General features: G+C 42.7%; 1 protein-coding gene across 1 annotated transcript in view; it reads left to right on the top strand.

Annotated features, from left to right (window-relative positions):
- The window catches only part of LOC134351371 (transmembrane protein 114), a 114876-nt gene that overhangs the window by 11373 nt on the left and 81757 nt on the right, over positions 1 to 21746 (top strand). Inside the window, exon 3 of the mRNA XM_063057446.1 lies at positions 10541 to 10678. Within this exon, the coding sequence (XP_062913516.1) occupies positions 10541 to 10678 (138 nt within the window). The remainder of the gene's footprint in view (positions 1 to 10540; positions 10679 to 21746) is intronic.

Below are 21746 nucleotides of genomic sequence, written 5' to 3'. Positions count from 1 at the left end.
AAATATTGTTGGTAAAGGCATGGAGTTGTTTTAATAACAATGATGGTGGGAGATCTTTGGAAAGATGAGCTTATTAGAAGAAGATAACCACAAGCAAAGAACAAAATGAACTGCATACTGGATGTCCAACAGAGAAAATTAAAAACAAATTGGTCTTTCGCTGCAACATCAGTTAGTAGCAACAGTTTTGGAGATTTGGAAAAATTGGATTGATCTCAAACATCTGCACTGGAGTCATGATACATGAGTAATGCACATCACAAGTCACAATTACGTTATGTTGTCACAATGGCAACATCCAGATGGTACCAACCACATTGTTCAGTGTATTGGTGCTTTACCATGGAGAGTAATTTTGGAAGTTGCTCCCAACAACTTGAAGTTAACACTAGCCGATTAGAGTCATGACTGCACCTCCTGAGGAGAAGGTGCTCATTGTCTTTGATTGGTATCAGAAAACAGAAAATGTTGGGAATAATGCTCAGGTCAGACAGCATCTGTGGAGAGAGAAACAGAGTTAGCATTAAAAGTTAATGATCAATATTGTTTTGGATGCTTTGAGAGTATTGTATGGCAGAACAATAATGAAAGCAGGCATCTTGAGTTTTTGACAGAGCTCTGAACACTAAATGTCTTGATAGGAGGAGTTGAAGGGAGAAGAGTTGGAGGCCCAAGAATCTCAATGTCCATCCACTAGTTAGAAGGGCTTAACAGGCTTATAGCACTACTTAAGCCATTACAACCTGAATGTAGTGCTCAACAAAATAGTGATTTCAAAGATACATTCAAAGCAAATGAACTCATGAATAAATCCCAACTCTGAAACTTATTTTGCATTTGTGCATCAGAGGTCAGGTTGTGTGGTGAGACTTCCTTCTAGCCTATTAATCATGATGCCTAGCTAACATTTATATGCTCCAGCCAACATTTTCAAGCTTATCACTACTTTAGCACATAAATCCATATCTCAAAACTTCCCTATATGTCAGCCACCCATGCTTGGCAAAGCGCATCACTTGGAAGCATGAATATGAATATTGCTTGTTGAAATCCCAAACAATTTCCACCAGCAACAAAAGACTAGCAGATGTCACTTCTGCTTGTTTTAGATGTGTATCTTGGAGGAGATTTATGCTTTCTGTTACATATGCAATTATCTGAGTCGGTGTCTGGTATGGTGTAAGCTTTCATCTCCTGATCCGCTTTCCCCTCATCCCACAATCTCATTTGAGTTACATGGGGATGAATAAACATCTGGACCTGTATGGACCTGTCAATCCCTGGGAAAAAGAGGCTGTAGTAAGAAACAGTTCAAGGAGAAAAAAATACAACATAGAGCTGCCAAGGAGAATCAAATCAGGTTTAATATCACTGGCATTTGTCATGAAATTTGTTAACTTTGTGGCAGCAGGACAATGAAATACATGATAAGTACATGTATAGAGAAAATTCAGAAATCAGATGGCAGCAGGGAGGAAGCTGTTCCTGAATTGCTGAGTGTTGGCCTTCAGCCTTCTATACCCCCTTCCTGACTGTAACAGTGTGAAGAGGGCATATCCTGGGTGGTGGGGATCCTTAATGATGGAGGCTGCACTTTTAAGGCACTGCACCTTGAAGATGTCTTGGATGCTAAGAAGGCTAGTACCCGTGATGGAGTGGCTAATTTTACAAATTTCTGCAACATACTTCTCTTGTGCAGTGGTGCTCCCCACCGCCCCAACCCCCTGCCGGTACCAGATGCTGATGCAGCCAGTTGGAATGCTTTTCATGGTACATTTGCAAAAGGCTTCAAGTGTTTTAGTTGATAAACCAAATCTCCTCAAACTTCTAATGAAATATAGCCACTGTCTTGCCTTCTTTATAGTTGCGTCAATGTGTTGTATCCAGGTTAGGTCCTCAGAGATATTGACACCCAGGAACTTGAAATTGCTCACTCTCTCCACTTCTGATCCCTCTATGAGGACTGGTTTGTGTTCCCTAGTCTTACCCTTTCTGAAGCCCATAGTTGGATGCATCAGCAAGGCAGATGAGGCTGAGTACAGGGCTACGGTAGGAAACTGTCACATGGTGTGAGCAGAATTATCTGCAGCTTAATGTGAAAAAGACTAAGGAGCTGGTGGTAGACCTGAGGAGAGCTAAGGTACCGGTGACCCCTGTTTCCATCCAGGGGGTCAGTGTGGACATGGTGGAGGATTAGAAGTACCTGGGGATATGAATTGACAATAAACTGGACTGGTCAAAGAACACTAAGGCTGTCTACAAGAAGGGTCAGAGCCGTCTCTATTTCCTGAGGAGACTGAGGTCCTTTAACATCGGTCGGACGATGCTGAGGATGTTCTACGAGTCTGTGGTGTCCAGTGCGATCATGTTTGCTGTTGTGTGCTGGGGCAGCAGGCTGAGGGTAGCAGACAAACCACAGAATCAACAAACTCATTCGTAAGGTCAGTGATGTTGTGGGGATGGAGCTGGACTCTCTGACAGTGGTGTCTGAAAAGAGGATGCTGTCCAAGTTGCATGCCATCTTGGACAATGTCTCCCATCCATTACATAATGTACTGGTTGGGCACAGGAGTACATTCAGCCAGAGACTCATTCCACCGAGATGCAACACAGAGCGTCATAGGAAGTCATTCCTGCCTGTGGCCATCAAACTTTACAACTCCTCCCTTGGAGGGTCAGACACCCCGAGCCAATAGGCTGGTCCTGGACTTATTTCCTGGCATAATTTACATATTACTATTTAATTATTTATGGATTTATTACTATTTAATTATTTATGGTGCAACTGTAATGAAAACCAATTTCCCCCGGGATCAATAAAGTATGACTATGACTATGACTATGACTATGACTAATCAGCTCTTTGATCTTACTAATGTTGAGTGCAGGGTTGCTGCTGTGACACCACTCAATATCTTGCTCCCATACGCCATCTTGTCACCATCTGAAATTCTGCCAACAATGGTTGTATCATTGACAAATTTATATATGCTGTTTGAGCTATGCCTAATGTGACGAATACACATAGATAAGATGTTAGCTGTCCTGGGTGATCAGCAGTTGGTCTGCCACCTGTCTTCAAGAGAGAGATAAGGGACACAATGAAACAGCACCTGGAGATGTGTAGAGAGCTGTCTGGAGCGGCTCCCCCTTTGAACCCTGAACTGTTTGAAGTGATGGACAGGCGATACCCCAGCAGGGGGATAAAAAGGGACAGGTTCGCTAAGGCAGGTCACACACGCCACCCGAGGTAACGAGACCCTGGAAGCGGTACGCCTCTCACGAGTCGGTGGGAAGTATCAGACAACGGCCAGGGTGGAAAGGTACGATCAGCGGGAACCCGGTGTGTGTCCGCCCTTGCCTGGGTGCTGGGTTCACTGCAGAGGATCGACCGCATCTGGAGGAGGGGTCACAGTCGGTGACCTCAGGTGACATCACCAAGGACCTGCCCAAAAGCTGCTTGTGAGCCATATCGCCGGTCTGTGAGTGAAGCCGTGTCTGAATGATCAGTTGTTCCTGTTCCCTCTCTCTCTCCCCCCACGTTGTCCATCGCCATGGCAACGATTACTGCGAACTGAACTACTAAACTGGACTGAACTTTGAGTCACTTTGAAATTTGGTCATTTACCCCTAGACAACGATAGAGCTTGATTGATGCTGTTATCTTAATTCTGTGCACATGTGTGTTTATAATCGCTGAACTGTTGCATTTATTATCCTTTCGATTACTGTGTTGCTTGTTTCTTTAATAAAACTTTCTTAGTTCTAGTACTCCAGACTCCAACTGACTGATCCATTTCTGCTGGTTTGGCAACCCAGTTACGGGGTACGTAACACTAACCACACAGTTATGGGTACAGAGAGAGTACAGCAGTGGGCTAAGCACACATTCCTGTGGTGCGCCTGTGTTGATTGTCAGCGAGGTAGAGATGTTATTTTAATCTGCACAGATTGCGACCTTCCAGCTGGGATCCATATCCAGCAACGTACTTTCATAGAACTGGATCATGCTGCAGCATGCCCACTTCAGCATGGTGGAGGAGATTAACATATAATTATTTATTTAGTTATCTATGTATCTATCTACCTATTTATTGAGATACAGCGTGGAATCAGCTCTTTGAGGCACACCACCTAGCAACCCTTGATTTAATCCGAACTTAATCATGGGACAATTTACAATGACCAATTAACCTACTAACCAGAACACGTTTGGACTGTGGGTGGAAACCAGAGCACCCGGAGGAAACCGATGCAGTCATAGGGAGAACTCCTTACAGGCACTGGCAGGAATTGAACCTCATATCGCCTGTACTGTAAAGTGTTGTGCTCACAACTGGACTACCGTGCCGTCACCATCAAGAGTCATGTTGGACTGTGAGGCATTCTGCCACTCAAGCAGGGCTGACAAGTATTGGATTCATCCAGACAAATGCTGTTGGCTGTGGTGGGTATACTACTTGCAAAATATTCAGAAAATAAATGAAGTAGCACTTTCCCAATTTTATCCAGTTTAATTTCACTTACACTGTAGTTTTTCTAGTCTGTAGAAATCCTGTTCTTCCCTCATTATTTCTTCCTTGGTTAATAGTACCTATTTCCTCTGCAAGCTCCAAAGTTCAAAGTACATATAGGTGACCGTATACAGGCCCTGCGATTCATTTTCTCGCAGGCATGCACAATAAATCCATAATAGAATAATAATCATAATAGAATCAATGAAAAACACACCATCTTGGTGTTATTTAATCTTGGCTTATTTAATTAACATCTATTGGAAATGTCTATTGCTTTCTATCTCCTTTCTGTCTCCCACCACCCCCTCAAGTATTCATTGAAAATAGATCTTTGATTCATATGGGAGTATCCGAGAAATCCACATCATTGGAAGTATGAGATGGTGTTGCCATAGCATGCAAAGGCAACAAGACCAGTGGTAACAATAGTAAAATGGCAATCTCACTCAGAATGTCACCACCAAAGAGATGTCCTGAAGCATAATGTAACAGTTATCAGATTCCTAATTTCCTTTGTGAACATGGACTTGCTTTCCATGAACACGAAGAGCAATTGGAATCCATACACAATACAAATTATTTTGGCATTTGGAGTTGATTGCTTGATTGGATCATAGAGTTAAGTTCAAGCTGAAGGGCAAAAGCAATTCATTTTCTGAAGAATTCATTTATTTGACTGCACAGTTAAAGGAATAATATTAGCTGAAGAGTAACAGGTCAAATATCTCACAGCATTGGTGGATTCAGAAAGAGATTTATTGGATGTTGATTTGCTGATTTTTATATTCAGGTTTAGTAAACCAGAAGGAGAACCTGGAATAATTTATTGGGTTGTATTGTAATTTTGAATTTATTGAATTACATCGTAATTTTGATGCAGCTTTTGTGAATCTACAGAACTGCTCTGTCTCATGTTTGACAGAATTTTGTGTGCCAAGCATAAGCAGCCTTAAGCATCTGGGGGCCCGTTTCAAGAGTTAATGTGGTGCCCTACCCCCGCTTCTCAAAAAAAAAGAAAGAAAAAAAGCAAATATTCAAGTTGGTTTGCTTCAATAATGGTATAATTTCGGATTTAAACATTGATGCATTATATGCACTTTCAGCATAATGGACAGACAGCTCAACATAATCCAGACAATTCCCTTAATTAAAAACTGAAACAATGACATTTTTTGCTTTGGAGTGAGAAGCCTCACCCTTTTCAGCAACTAGTCTGCATTGAATGGCACTATGTGTTAGGTATCAGCTGACATAAGAACAGCTTAAACAATTTCCCTCTAATTAAATTAATAACAAAAGCAATCTGATATTTAATGAAAATTCACACTTTATTTATTCAATGAACAGTGTCTGAAAGTTAACTACTGGAAGTTTACAACAAACTGCGTCTGGCGCTCTTTCAGCACCACGGACAGCTCACGTAAGGCCTGGAGAGCGAACAGGAGGAGAGTGAGAGAGAGAGGGGATGCAAGCGGGAGAGAGAAATTACCATTTGTGGAAATGCCACCTAATTGCCTATAAACTTTTTGAGTGAAATACATGGTTTATTTTATTATTTTAATTATAAACTTTATTTCCGCTAAAATGTGTTAAAAGACTTACCACTAGAACTTCATCACCCTCCTGTGCTTGAGTGCTGAGAATGCTTTAATGAGCTCATCTTTGTCCAGTGATCTTGTTATTTCATGCTCAATTGATATCCGAGCAAGAGCTGACAGACGCTCCTGGAGCATGGTTGTCCTCAGATGCGTTTTGATGAGCTTTAGCCTTGAAAAACTTCTCTCTCCACTTGCTACCATCACAGGCACTGTCAGCATGAGTCTTGGAGCAATGGTGAGGTTAGGATACAGTTCAACCAGATTGTTGCTGTAAATGTAGCTCAGAATCTGCAGGCCAGATGTTTCTTTTGTAGGCATGGTACCGTGACAGCAGCCGACACCTCGTGCAAAAGGTCCTCATCATCCACATCATCAAGTGTCCTCTCCATGTTTACACAGCTGTCTTTCAGTGTGCGACTTTGGTTGGCTTTTTTCATTTCCTCTCTTCCATAAATGAAGCCAAACAGACTGTAAAATGACTCCGTCAGCTTGAAGTGCTCACTAATGCCTGTGATGGCAGAGTCCACTAGTGGAAGGAAAACTTCTGTCTTGTACCATTCCTCGGGTGCCACTGTCAGAGAAGGATCTGCACTTTGGGACTTGTACTGAAACTGGCATTTTGGTTTTCTGATTCGTGTAGTAGGAAAGACCATTGGCATCCCTATCTCTTCAGCTTTGTCTCTGGCATCTGTTTGGGCAGATGAAAGGCCGTTCTCTCTGTATTCCTTGAGAAATTTCAGAACATATTCCACCTCACGCTGTAGCACTTCGATTCCCACTTGTGGGCTCTGGATCAGCTTGCTGACACAATTCACCTCATGTAAAACGTTGTACCAGATGATAACAGTCAGCAGGAATTTCCATGACATGGTCTCCTGTTCTAGGCCTCTGGCTGCAGATGTGGTTTCACTGTCACCTCTCTGTGTAGCATGTTCAGTGACAGGAGCGCATTGCCAACATCGGGAAGCTAGTAGCACAGGACTTTCACACTTTCCACGCAGCACTCCCATCGCGTGTTGGATATGGCCTTGAGGGTCATCTGTGGCACGTTCTCCTTGAAAAGCTCCCGTCTCTGTGTCCATGAGCTGAAAAGTGTGTATAGACGTTGCAGTACCCCAAAGAAGCTCTCAGACTCCACTGTTGATTTTGCGGCACCGACAATGACTAGGTCTAGGCTGTGGCTGGTGCATGGCATGAACAGTTCTTTTTTGTTAATATCTAGCACCCTCTTCTGCACCCCACTATTTCCCCCCCCGCATATTGCTCCTGTTATCATATGCCTGCCCTCTGCATTTTGAGATATCTAATCCTAACTTCTCCATATGCGTTAAGAAAATGTCGGTTCGGCCTGCACCTGTTGTGTCAAGTGCTGGTAGGAAACCGACAAAATGCTCACTAACAGTAGCTCCGACATTTGCTTGGCATGTGACAATGCGCAGTGTCACAGAGAGCTGCTCTATGTGTGCAGCATCAGTGGTGCAGTCCATTATCACCGAGTAGTAATGTGATTGTTTTACTCTCTCTGTTATTGCTTCCAGTGTCTTGTCTCCAATAAGTGTGATTAACTCATTTTGTATGGTTTTCCCCATGTAGTGGTCAGCAATCTCTTTTTCCTCTGCTCGTCTGACATGTTCGCTCATCACTGGGTCAAACTCGGCAAGCAGCTCTACCAGACCTACAAACGTTTGTAGAAAGTTCCCATTATTTGGTTCATGTAGGGTGGAACTGTGGCCACGGAAAGCAAGGTTTCATTCTGCAAGGTAACAGACTATAGCAATGAACCTCTTCATGACATTATTCCCATTTTTTTCCCCAGCATTTGCATTTCTTGGTACGTGCTGTCAATGGCACTGTGTGTTCTCAAGCGTGTTTCCAGATTGCGCCAGCTATCCGTGGTGGCACGGTGCGCATTCGACTTCTCATGATCCTGGAGTGTGAGAGTGAGTCACTCCCACACTCTGAAACCTCCGCAAGTGAGACTGTGATTTCGCTTGCCAAGTAGGGTAAAGCAGAAACAGAAGATTGAATCAGATGATTCTGAGTACACTAACCATGACCTACAAATGGTCTCTCCATTTTTCATCTTCATAAGATATCTGTCCTCGGTAAAACGACGGCGTGATTGGCTCTGTGGAAAGTTAATGTCCTCTTAACTGAACGGGACCTCTCCAAACAATGTCGATCCGTTGGTCGCTGGTAATATGCATTGGCCAACGTGCTGGATCGGTGGTCTCTGTGAATGTTAGTGGGACTTTCTCTCTGTCTGGTGAGCATCTCTCTCACCTGTCTCAGTTGTAGGTCTGTCATTAAGCTGTGGTACATGTTCATCAAACAAAGTCTGGTCATCATTATCACCATCTGTTTGAGTAGAATTATTCTTCTCATTTTCATTGCTCTGATTATCAACATCTCCTGTACCACTTACACTGTCACTTGGAACTGCAGCCCCATGCTGTGACGATGGTGTGGCAGCAACTGCAGTCGGTGGGCCTTTTACAGATGCTGGACCAAATGAAGATGTAACTTTTGGGAGACTATTTAGACGTTTTGTTTTGTTGTCTAATATTTTCCGTTTTTCAGCACCACTAGGATAGGAGCGCTACACTTTCCTCTCATTGAAAAGTAACCTTCTTTGCCAGGAGCAATGTTTACAAGTGAAGTAAATATTTTAATAGATTTTCTCAGATGTCAGTCAACGAGTGCCCACTGGTGGTTCAGCTGGCAATAGCAGGAGAATATTGTGGCGTCTGGGAGCTGTGCATTAAATTTTTGCATGTCAGTCAGGGGCCCCTGGGAGGGCGGGGCCCGTTTCAGTTGAAATGGGTGAAACATAGCTAAGGCCACCTATGGTGCCAAGAATGAATGGCTACCCTTATTATATTAAACCTGTTCCAGTGATATGTACAAGCTGGGCATAAAGGAGACAACATTTGTAGACACCAGAATCCATTTATAGCACATCTCTGTAAACTTCCACTATATTTAACAAAGGGGCCCATACAGGGAATGTAGCAAGTGGGTTAGGTCATTTTATACTCATATATTATACCATTGTTTTATCATTTCCATATATTTGTCTAAACAATTGTAAAGGAGTGGCACAGTAGCGTAGTGGTTAGTATATTGCTTTATAGCACCTGCAGTAAGACCGGGGTTCAATTCCCAGCACTGTCTGTGAGGAATTTGTATATTCTCCCTGTGATTGTGTGGCTTGCCCTCCAGGTGTTCTTGTTCCCTCCCACATTCCAAAGACATACAGTGAGTGTAATGAGCTGTGGGCATGCTCTGTTAACACCCGAAGTGTGGCGACACTTGCCCAGCACAATCTTAGCTGATTTGATTTGAAGCAAGCATTGCATTTCAAAGTTCAAAGTAGATTTGTTATCTGAGTGCATATATGTCACCATATACAATCATGAGATTCATTTCATTGTATGTTTTGATGTACACATGACCAATAAAGCAAATCTTTTTTTTCTGGGATTGATGTGCAACCCCCATACAGATTGTGTACTTAGAGTTGTGCACAATTTGGGTTTGGATTTTACAATTGTTGTAAACAAATACTGAATATGGCAATGATAGCAGTACAATGACATAATACTTCAGTATAAAATGATCTAGCCCATTTACATGCTATGTTCTTTAATCGTAGTGGAAGTTAACAGAGAAGTGCTATTATTATGTTTTGGTTTCCACAATTGCTGTCGCTTTCTGCTCAGCTGAAGATATCATTAGAACAGGTTTTTCATCAAAAGAGTAACCATTCACCCTTGGCACATAAAATCCGTCAAGCATAAGATAGAGTAGTTATGCAGATTCCCCAAAGATATATCGAAATTACAATACAATTCAATAAGCACTGGAAGGCTTGAGAAAGCCTGAGAACCACGAGAAAGAAGAGAAAAGGGCCCCATTTTCAACAGAAGGAATGGAAGGACAACTCTGGAAAAGTTATCTGGTGTGCTGAACGGCAGGAATTTTTTAACCTCTGGGAGATTTCACATGGTGAACTTGAAAGGTGTAAGAGGATATTACATCATGCTGGACATGCTGTGGTGTGATTATTTTTGATCATCAGAAGTTCTTAAACATCCTAATGTACCAAATTCACCTTGCTGACACTTAGATGAAGGCTCTCAGCCTGACACACTGATTCTTTATTCTCCTCCATAGATGATGCCTGCCAGGCAGAGTTCGTCCAGAATTTTGTGCACATTACTTTAATTGTTACATACAAATTAATTGTTTACAGTTGGTCTCTGACTGAAGATGACTTAATTCTCGCTCCAAATTCAGTATTGTTCTTTGACTTGGTAATGAAGCCATCATTACTGAAAATACTTGAGTATTTCCTAATTTCCAGAAATGTATTTTGCTTATTCTCTTCGGCTGAAATGGATCTGATTTTTCTTTTTCTTACAGACCTACATGGAGCATTTGTGATTCTGCTTCCGCTCAGTCTCATCCTGATGATTTTTGGTGGAATAGCTGGGTTTATCAGTATTCTAGTTCGAGCCTATTCCTTACTGCTGCTGACTGGAATTCTTTTTCTTTTTGGAGGTAAGACTAATCTGAACTTGCTGTCTCTTACTTGGTATATTTATTTTTGCGATTTCCTTTACTTGCTCCCCACACCACTTCCCCCTCACATTTTCAAGCCTGGAGTTTTCCTTTAGAACCACCTCAGCCTTTGCATGGAGTGAATCCACAGCCTTTTGATTTCTAATACTATATCTTCTTTCTTTTAAAAAAAATATCTTTATTACAAATTCAGTGCTACACTATATATAAACCAGTGGCTAACACAATTACTAATCCTATATATTTATCCTTTGGATTCAGACCTCTGCAGTCACTATTTTCTTATCCTTTCTAAACCTACTCTAATCTAAATCTAAATCTTTTCTACTCATGTTTATAATCACTCTTCTCTGCTTTCCACTTCACGAGTAAAGACAAATATAACCTTGCTCTGTCATTAATGGAGAGCCGGCTGGTGGTGTAGTGGCATCAGCACCAGACTTTGAAGTGAATGGTCCTGGGTCTGAATCTGGCATGCTCCTTGAAGTGCTGGATTGAGTGTCCAGCCAGCAACTCAAATTCATAAAAAACGGGCAAATGCTAAAGGAACAGCAAGGTTGCTCCCTGATGCACCACGAAAGGAATAAACAATAACCTTGATCACTTCACCATCTGGTACCTTCTTCTAAATTAAAATCTTTTGTATTTGGATGTTTAGAAAACTGCATCAAACATCTTACAACAGGACTTTTAGATGATTAATTGCCTTCCTTTGGAGTTCATTATTCAAAATTTGTTCATTTACTTTGGTCCCATAGAACCATAGAAACTACAGCACAGAAACAGGCCTTTTGGCATTTCTTGGCTGTGCCGAACCATTTTCTGCCTAGTCCCACTGACCTGCACACGGACCATATCCTTCCATACACCTCCCATCCATGTATCTGTCCAATTTATTCTTAAATGTTAAAAAAGAACCCGCATTTACCACCTCATCTGGCAGCTCATTCCATACTCCCACCACTCTCTGTGTGAAGAAGCCCCCCCTAATGTTCCCTTTAAACTTTTCCCCCCTCACCCTTAACCCATGTCCTCTGGTTTTTTTCTCCCCTTGCCTCAGTGGAAAAAGCCTGCTTGCATTCACTCTATCTATACCCATCATAATTTTATATACCTCTATCAAATCTCCCCCCATTCTTCTACGCTCCAGGGAATAAAGTCCTAACCTATTCAACCTTTCTCTGTAACTGAGTTTCTCAAGTCCCGGCAACAACCTTGTGAACCTTCTCTGCACTCTTTCAACCTTATTTATATCCTTCCTGTAATTTGGTGACCAAAACTGAACACAATACGCCAGATTCGGCCTCACCAATGTCTTATACAACCTCATCATAACATTCCAGCTCTTATACTCAATACTTTGATTAATAAAGGTCAACGTACCAAAAGCTCTCTTTACGACCCTATCTACCTGTGACGCCACTTTTAGGGAATTTTGTATCTGTATTCCCAGATCTCACTCCTCAGTGCCTTACCATTAACCCTGTATGTTCTACCTTGGTTTGTCCTTCCAACGTGCAATACCTCACACTTGTCTGCATTAAACTCCATCTGCCATTTTTCAGCCCATTTTTCCAGCTGGTCCAAGTCCCTCTGGAGGCTCTGAAAACTTTCCTCGCTGTCTACTACACCTCCAATCTTTGTATCATCAGCAAATTTACTGATCCAATTTACCACATTATCATCCAGATCATTGATATAGATGACAAATAACAATGGACCCAGCACTGATCCCTGTGGCACACCACTAGTCACAGGCCTCCACTCGGAGAAGCAATTCTCTACTACCACTCTTTGGCTTCTTCCATTGAGCCAATGTCTGATCCAATTTACCACCTCTCCATGTATACCTAGCGACTGAATTTTCCTAACTAGCCTCTCATGTGGGACCTTGTCAAAGGCCTTACTGAAGTCCATGTAGACAATATCCACTGCCTTCCCTTCATCCATTTTCCTGGTAACCTCCTCGAGAAACTCCAATAGATTGGTCAAACATGACCTACCACACACAAAGCCATGTTGACTCTCCCTAATAAGTCCCTGTCTATCCAAATGCTTGTAGATCCTGTCTCTTAGTACTCCCTCCAATAACTTACCTACTACCGAAGTTAAATTTACTGGCCTATAATTTCCCAGATTACTTTTTGATCCATTTTTAAACAACGGAACAACATGAGCCACTCTCCAATCCTCCGGCACCTCACCTGTAGACAGCGACATTTTAAATATTTCTGCCAGGGTCCCTGCAATTTCAACACCAGTCTCCTTCAAGGTCCGAGGGAACACCCTGTCAGATCCTGGGGATTTATCCACTTTAATTTTCCTCAAGACAGCAAGGACCTCCTCCTTTTCGATCCGTACGGTTTCCATGATCTCACTACTTGTTTCCCCTAATTCCATAGACTTCATGCCAGTTTCCTTAGTAAATACAGATGCAAAAAACCTATTTAAGATCGCCCCCATTTCCTTTGGTTCCGCACATAGGCGACCACTTTGTTCTTCAAGAGGACCAATTTTATCCCTTACAATCCTTTTGCTCTTAATATACCTGTAAAAGCTCTTTGGATTATCCTTCACTTTGACTGCCAATGCAACCTCATGTCTTCTTTTAGCCCTCCTGATTTCTTTCTTAAGTACTTTCTTGCACTTCTTATACTCCTCAAGCACCTTATTTACTCCCTGCTTCCTATACATGTCATGCAACTCCCTCTTCTTCTTTATCAGAGTTGCAATATCCCTTGAGAACCAAGGTTTCTTATTCCTATTCACTTTGCCTTTAATCCTGACAGGAACATACAAATTCTGCACTCTCAAAATTTCTCCTTTGAAGGCTTCCCACCTACCAATCACATCCTTGCCAGAGAACAACCTGTCCCAATCCACGCTTTTTAGATCCTTGCTCATTTCTTCAAATTTGGCCTTCTTCCAGTTAAGAACCTCAACCCTAGGACCAGATCTATCCTTGTCCATGATCAAGTTGAAACTAATGGTGTTATGATCACTGGAACCAAAGTGCTCCCCTACACAGACTTCCGTCACTTGTCCTAACTCGTTTCCTAACAGGAGATCCAATATTGCATCCCCTCTAGTTGGTCCCTCTATATATTGATTTAGAAAACTTTCCTGAACTCATTTTACAAACTCTAAACCATCTAGACCCCTAACAGTATGGGAGTCCCAATCAATATATGGAAAATTGAAATCCCCTGATCACTTTGATCCTCTTTCTCTCAGTTAGCTTCCTCTTTGCTTCTTCAGTTTAAGGGATTGCGAGGTTGAGCATTCATCATCCAGATCTTGATAGATTAGGTCCTCATCCACCTCCACCAAAGCATTTGGTTATTTCTGGAGAATAATCATCACACATTAATTTTTTTTACTGCATTACAAATAAAGTTCCTAAACTATTATTCCCTGTTTTGCCCACTCTCAGCTCAAATAAGCGTGAGGAACAATCGCCTTTCTTTGCCATTATTAGCCAGGGCAAATATTCAGCTACACCATTAGCCAATCCTTGACCATCTCCAGATTGCTTTTACCTTGCTGTGAATTTCATCTTTCTTTAACTACCTGCTCCCATGCATTTTCATGGCTCAAGCACGTCCCTAACTTAATTCTGACTGAATCGTGCAAGGTAAAACTGATCTCCAAAATAGTCTCCTTTCCCTTGGGCATTTCTACCACCTCCTTCCAAAATGACACCATCACTCGTGCTGCAAAAGATGCCTTTGCTCTCTCTGTATTTCTATGTGACTACTTAACCTTTAACTTCACTTCCTTTCCTAAGATGTGTTTCTGGCTTCAAGAAGAGTTTCCATTATCTCTGGTTGAGTCTTTCCAATCAGCATGCTGCACAATCAACAAAGTCAATAATATCAGTCATAAAATGTCTCCCATTGTATGCTTCAACCACCCTGAAACATTCAAAATTCATACTTTTTTCGAGTCTTACTGGTACAGTATCCAATTTAGGGAGCATGTTGTTTTGGTTCCATTTTTATCCATTGAATTGAGATGGAACATCTTTAAAAATGGCTTCTCCCCCATTCCAACCAACATGACACTCTCTACCAACCCAAACCCCAAGGTCCTTAATGTGCCTATGATGGAGTTCCTTACCTTACCTATGTGCTATCATGTAGCAACCACATGGAGCCAAGTTAATTAGGGAATCTTGGACAAGAGAAAAGCTGCAGATGCTAGAAATCCAAGCAACACACACAAAATGCTGGAGGACTTCAGCAGGCCAGGCAACATCAACTGTACTCTTTTCCATAGATGTTGGCCTGCTGAGTTCCTCCAGCATTTTGTGTGTGTTGTAAGGAATCATGGACTTGTTATAGCATTCAAGGAGAAGGATATTTGACCTATTAATTTAATTCTGACTTCTATATGAGCAGAGCTATCAGTCCCATTCCTCTTTTCCTTCCCCAGAGCCCCTTCAAGAGCCTTTCCAATTCCCTTTGAAGCTACTGTGTAATTCTGTTCCAACCTTCCCTGAAGCCGGTGAGTTCCATAACCACTTACTAAGTTAAAAATTGAAAGCTTCCTTCTATCTCCCTTGTCTCTTTAACTCTCTTGACCCTTGAATATCTGATGACATTGAGCCTATTTACATCAATCATAACATCTGTCAACACTCATCTCAATTTTATTTTCAGCAAGGAAAGCAAACTGATTTCACTATTATAAATATTCTAAAAATCCCTCATCCCATGAACTATTCTAGTTCATCTTCTATGTAGTATCTCTAAATATAGAATAAATGCAACATGCCAGTTATGGCCTAAACACTGTTATATACATGTAAGGGGTTTCTTTTTTTTAATGTCACTGCGTAGTCTAATTAAAATGGCTTCTTTGTTATGTTATAGTTGAAAGGGCTTCTTTGTTATGTTAACTGCTGAGAAAGTCCTCCTGCTAGCAGTTTGTTTGGATCACGTTGCTAATAAGAAGGTGTTACGAACCAATTGGGATAGTTGTTATGCTTTTGGTGTGTCTGTAAGATATTGTATGTGCGGGGTTTTGGGGAGAAGGCGGGAGAGAAAGACAGAGGATGGTCCAGGTGTTGTGAGTCAGCTAACGGGGTTGGACCCTGAGCAGGAGTCCGAGGTCCATGGTGAGGAGAGGAGACGGAGACGGACTCGTGTGGAGCGTCTGGTCGACCACCGTTGTTGGTCCCAGATGGCCGGTCGAGATGGTCTGAGGGGTCGCAGGGTGAAGAAGAAGGGTCCTGAGCTCCAACTGTTTGTGCACGAAGAGATTGAACTTTGATAAGTGTGGCACCGTTTATTTTCCTTTTATATTTTATTCTCTATTAATTATATAGTTCCAGTAATACCTATAAACTGTAAATCATTTAATTGTATCTGGTGTATTGCCTGTTATTTGGTGGGGTGGGTACATCATACAACATCCACACAAACTAATTACCCGTTTGGCGGGGCCGAGGGCTATTTCCCTAGACGACAGCGAGCCGAGCCACTCTGAAGTTGGCCGGGGGGCTACATTGTGTGGGCTTTTGTCCGGGATTGGATCTAGTGGTATGCTGTGTGGTTGCCCTGTATAAATCAGTAATGTGTGTCTCTGTTATTGCTGCATGTGTGTTGGGTGAGGTCTTTGTTCGAGTTCAGACTATCGTTGACGAGTTGGGGGTGGAACTCTGGGCTGTCCATGCTGTTGGGAGAGAGAGGAAAGAGTGGTCTGATTCGGAGATAGTGTCTGTGAATAAATGTTCTAGCTCTGGCAGGCTCCGCCTGGCGTTTTGGATAGTGTCCACCCCAAGAGAGGCGGAGGCATGTGAGAAGTGGGCGGAGCGGATCTCTCAGTTGTTAGATGAGTGGCAGCGCTCGGTTGAGGGAGAGCGACAGGGATTGGTTGAAAGTTTAAGTAGATGGGCTGGTGACGGTGTTAGAGCTGTCAGGTTCAATTACACCGTAGTGACAACTATCAGTTATTTGAAAGAGGGGGGAAAGTTTTCAGTGTGTCTTCTCTGGCTAGGAGGGCGGCTAAATTGCTTGCAGTGTCAGGGGGATCATTTCAGGGAATCAGCCCCTCCTTCAGTTGTTCAGCTGATCAGAGAGGTGTCGGGAAACTTAGTGGAGGCCCCGTGGGGGAACGGCTCAGGGTCTGTAGGGAAGCACGTTCCCAGCAAGGTACCAAGGAGCTTCCGAAAGGAAAAGACCCTATTCCTGAAGGCTTAGAGGGACCACACCCCTGTGTGTCATTACAGATAGAGGGAAGCGATGCTAAAACCATCCTCGACCCCGGGGTGCAGGTCAAGTTGTACAGTTCGTTTTACAACCGGTGTCTGAAGCATTTATCCTTGACAACCGCAAGGGCACCGGAGATTTTGGGTACCAGTGCCAGTAATTATCCAGAAGATGATGATTGGTTAATGACCCTGGAGTTCATGGGGGCACTGTCTGGGCACCCAGCGTGTCGAGTTGCTTCTGAGGACGTGTGTAGCAGCCTTGAGCCGGTACCGAATTTAAATGAGATCCAGCTGTGGTACGGCCTGGGGAAAGTAGCTGAGGGTGAGACCCTCTTAGTAGATGCTCTGAACTACCACGAGGGAAGGGAGTTGACCACTGAAGACACCTCAGTGAGAGAGAGGTTGCGGCAACTGGACCCTGGCGCCGTGGAAGCTGTAGGCAGCGAGTGTGGGGATTATGCGACGTGGTTTAATGTGCTGGATCTGAGGAGTGGATGTTGCCAGATCCCGAGGAGTGCGGCTGTTGAGCCAAAGACGGCCGTTATTAGTTCCCTAGGATTATTCCGATCCAAAAAGATGCCCAAGGGCATATCCAGAGCCCCTGCATCCTTCCCGCGGGGCATGAGGAAGAGCATGGGGGAAGTGAAGGTGTGTGGAATTTTGGCCTATGTGGATGACTATCTAGAGCTTGGATTTGCCTGGGGGGACTATGAGGCGAGGCGAGTGGCTGAGCCCGGGCGACAGAAGCGAAGTGTCAAATGTGGAGGAGTTTTTGGCCGGAGGAGTTTGGTGCAATGTGAGAAAAATGACCCGACATACCAGTTGAACTTCCTGGTGTTGGAACAGACGGTGGTGGACCTGGGGATGGAAACCCAGGTCGTCAATCTGAATGAGACACAGGGGAGAGGGGGGATTTGCACCGCTGAACTGAGTGCTCAGAAATGCCAGCCGGAGACCAAGTGCCGCACTTGTGGGACGACCATTGCAGACTTGGAATTCATGCTCATCAACGTGGAGAAGGAGCAACGGAATTCCGGGCTGACACTGCGGTCATGTACTGATGAATTAATCCAGTGTGAAGAAACAATGACTCACTTTCGAAGGGATCAGCAGAAACTCAAGACGTCGATCCAGAAAAGATTGGAAGACTTATAAGTTGGGGAAGATCAAGGAAGTGTTCTGACTAAGGCCAACAGAAAACCGAGAGCCCAGGGAGGGGAGTTTGACTACACTCCCAAGGAGGTCGGAAAAGGGAGGTGGATGTTTGAAAGGAAACTGAAGGTGACTATCGACAGTTTAAATGAAGTGGAAAAACTGAAAGTTGACCTGGAAGACGTCATCAGGAAGAAACAACCGGAGGCTGAACATTCTTTAACTGCTGCTTTTCAGGTCAGGATGGAAGAAGCTGGTGGGGTAACTACGTCCCAGATTGAGATGGCCAAGAACCGTGAGTCAGAACTACTGAGGCTGTGGCGAGAGTTGAAGGAGTCCCCGAAGAAGCTGACGTCTCGACTGCAGGAGGCTGAAGGGGTAGCCCCAGCTAAATGTTTCAGTTTGGAGAAACTCAAACAGCAGCTACTGATCAAGGGAATGAGGAAGATTACAGACTCGAAGGATGATGTGCTGGACATGTGGAAGATGCTGCCTTTCGCTAACTTCCCCATGACTGAGGAAGAGACCTTTGGCCCTTCTCCCACTGAGTCAGGTGTAGTGGGGAGGGCTAGCTGTGGGCAGTCTGAGTTACAGCAGGACCAGGAAGGAAAAGAAGCGGGACCCCGGACACGGGACAGGGGGCTCCGAGTTGTAATGGTGGCAAAAATTGTTAATCAGGTAATCAGGTAAATTTCCTCAAGGTTATTATCGCCAGGGGTGGTAGTGGGGATAAGCTCCCACTACCTATTAAATGCTCCCAATGGTGTGCACCTCAAGAATTCTCTGACAACCAAATCCAGCTCCTGGCCTCCAGGTGTGGCCCAGAAAAACTGTTTCTACTGACAGGAGAAAGAGCAAAGTTGGGTTGCTGGCAACTTAAAAGTAGTTGCTTTGGGCATTTGAGACTTGTCAGCCATGGTTGGCAACTCATCTGGGAGAAGGAAAACTCTGATTTAAGACCTCCACTGCCTTGCAGCTATACTCATGGGGAGAGTTTCAGGATTAAACCCTGAGGGAAAATCTGGGACTGGAGTCCCTAAGGCAGTCCCACATTGAGTTCAATGCTAACTGTCTTCTCCTGGGATGTCGCTGGTGCCAAACTGTATTGGTCTCTGCTGTTCCTTTGGATTCATCAGCAGTGTGAAAATGTGGAGCCTGCTGCATGGGAACAGCTTGCTCTCCATATTGTACTACACTGGCTTGCGTATCACGTGATCAGCTGAGAAGCAACATCCATGGTTGACCTGATCAACGGAGGGCCTCAAATCAGGTAATTAGTGAGGATGGGGGCTGATGCAATCAGGCAGGAAACTGGAAGTTGGGGATGGGTGCAAATGTGAATAGGAAGGAAGTCGTTGGCAATTAGAAGAAATGGGATTTGTGATTGATAGGGCTTTACATCTGGATGTTTGGCATAAAAGATTCCTTGAGGAGCCCATGTGGAAAACTACCCCTCCTCTGATCCATACTTTGGAGAAAATAGCACACCCAACCTTCCAGTCCCTGTTTAAATTCTGAAAATCTGGAATTAAACTGTGCAGTTTCATTTCATCTGAGCATGCCAATCTCCATGACATAATAATGCAGGATATGTTTAATCGTCCTTTTATCAGAAACAAACATGGGAATTTAATTTTGACTCTAAGTATCTGATACCTGGTGAAAATTAGTTTGGCTTAGGGAAATCGGAGTTATGTATTTAATATATCAGTAATATTTGAGTAATATTGTAAATATATCATTTGATTAAGCAATCTTTGTTGTTTCCATAATTCATTACGGGTTATATGTAAAATTATGTGAATGGCAAATGCCATTACACCACTATGTCAAAAGCGTGCACCTCACTAAATTGAAAATGGAGTAGACGCATTATCCCAGGCTCCTGTGTGTTCCGTTTTGCAACTTCAAAACATTAAACTAATTTAAAGGAAGACATGGCAGTCCAAAATGGAAGTCTAACTTTGTTCTTTACTTTAAGCTAGGTGTGTATATATCACGTGGTTGGGTCATGATGAATACAATTCATATATTTTTACATGTAACCATAATGAATCATATAAACAAAAAGAATGCTTAATTAAACAATATATTTACAAGGTTACTCAAATATTACTGAAATATTAAATACACAGCAGCCCTCCCTGCTTAGCTATAAACTCCGACTCAATATAGAATGCATCTCAACTATGTACACAGTATATTATATAATACATCTACTATTTAGACATTTACTGCATAATACATTTTAAATTGTCCCATTTAGACCTAAAGATTTAATTGCTGTGGAGGTGTTCTTCTTCTTGTAGGATAATGTCTTTCCTGACAAGGGGAATCCCTCGGCTTGGCGGGTGAGACTTGTGGCTGTGAAACAATCTCAGGATCTGGGTCTCCTCCGTGGTGGTTGTAGGAGTTGACTCCAAGACTGCAAGAAGTGGTTCTGACAGCTCTGGACACCTTTATTTCCCTTTACTTGGTGTTTTTCTCTGGATCTACTTTGATCCTTGTATCTCTCCTTTTTAACTTCGTCTTTCTTTTTCTCACCTTCCTTTTTCTTTCAGTTTCTAGTGAGTATCTCGGAATTTGCTAATTTCTTGAGAAATTAAGTCTCGTTTATCCTCTTCCATTTCCATAGCATTTACGTCATCCTTTTTCTTTTTCTTTTTCTATTTTCTAGGATGTGCATCTCAATCTTGGGAAGGTGCATTTAGTTCACTGGAGTATTCTCCTATTAATCCTTCTATTGCTCCCTGTATGATCTAATCTCTCCTCTTGGTTTTGTTACCCTCAACATTATCTGACAGATCCTTGTTTTCGTATCTCTGTTGACTCTTTTCTTTTTGGCCTTCCATTCATCCAAGCTGGGCTTTAGACTTTGCATCTACTTTTACAAGCAGCTTTTTGTTTCCCACTTGAAGTTCATGCAATAACCTTAAGGCACGTTCAGTAGATTTATATTAGAAAAGCCGAATGCTTGCAACTTTCCTGAAGCTCCTTGAACTCTTTTCCAGCTTAAAACCAAGCCACATTTCACAAGTAAATACCTGATTGACATATCAGAGGCTTTCACTGATATGCTACATTCATTTACTGCCTATTTTTTTAACTTGACAGTCTCTTTCTGTGCTGGACTGCAGTTTTTACTCGCCATTCTTCACTGCACTTCAACAGGTCAGTAGATGTATCGGGTTTGTTTTAAAAGTACCTTATCACCACTTATGTGTTGTAACTTCAACATATTAAGCTAAATCTAAGGAAGACACAGGAGTCTAACTTCATTCTTTACTTTGAACAAGGCATGCATGTATCATATGGTAACTTTGTGATGTTTGCAATTCAAGTATTTTTACATATAGCCATAATGAATTATATAAACAACGAAGAATGCTTTATGAAACAGTATACTTACACGATTACTCAAAAATACTGAAATATTAAATACGACACCGTGATTTTCTTTCGATTAGTTTTTGGAGTTACAAATCAAAACAGGAATGATCTTGACATCAGTTCAGGTGGAGAAACTCACCTCTCCCCTCCCAAGAAATCAATACTTGTGCTCCTGATATCAGGAATATGCATGCATTCTTGGAAGGTTATATCCTGCAGGGTTCCATGGTCAAATAAATACTAAAGTTTCCGTGATAGGTCTTTCTACTTGTGAGACAGGAACATGACGGT

Source organism: Mobula hypostoma, chromosome 9 (assembly GCF_963921235.1).
Source record: "Mobula hypostoma chromosome 9, sMobHyp1.1, whole genome shotgun sequence".
Classification (NCBI taxonomy): domain Eukaryota; kingdom Metazoa; phylum Chordata; class Chondrichthyes; order Myliobatiformes; family Myliobatidae; genus Mobula; species Mobula hypostoma.
Note: the sequence above shows the minus strand (reverse complement) of the source record. Positions and strands in the feature narration are given on the sequence as shown.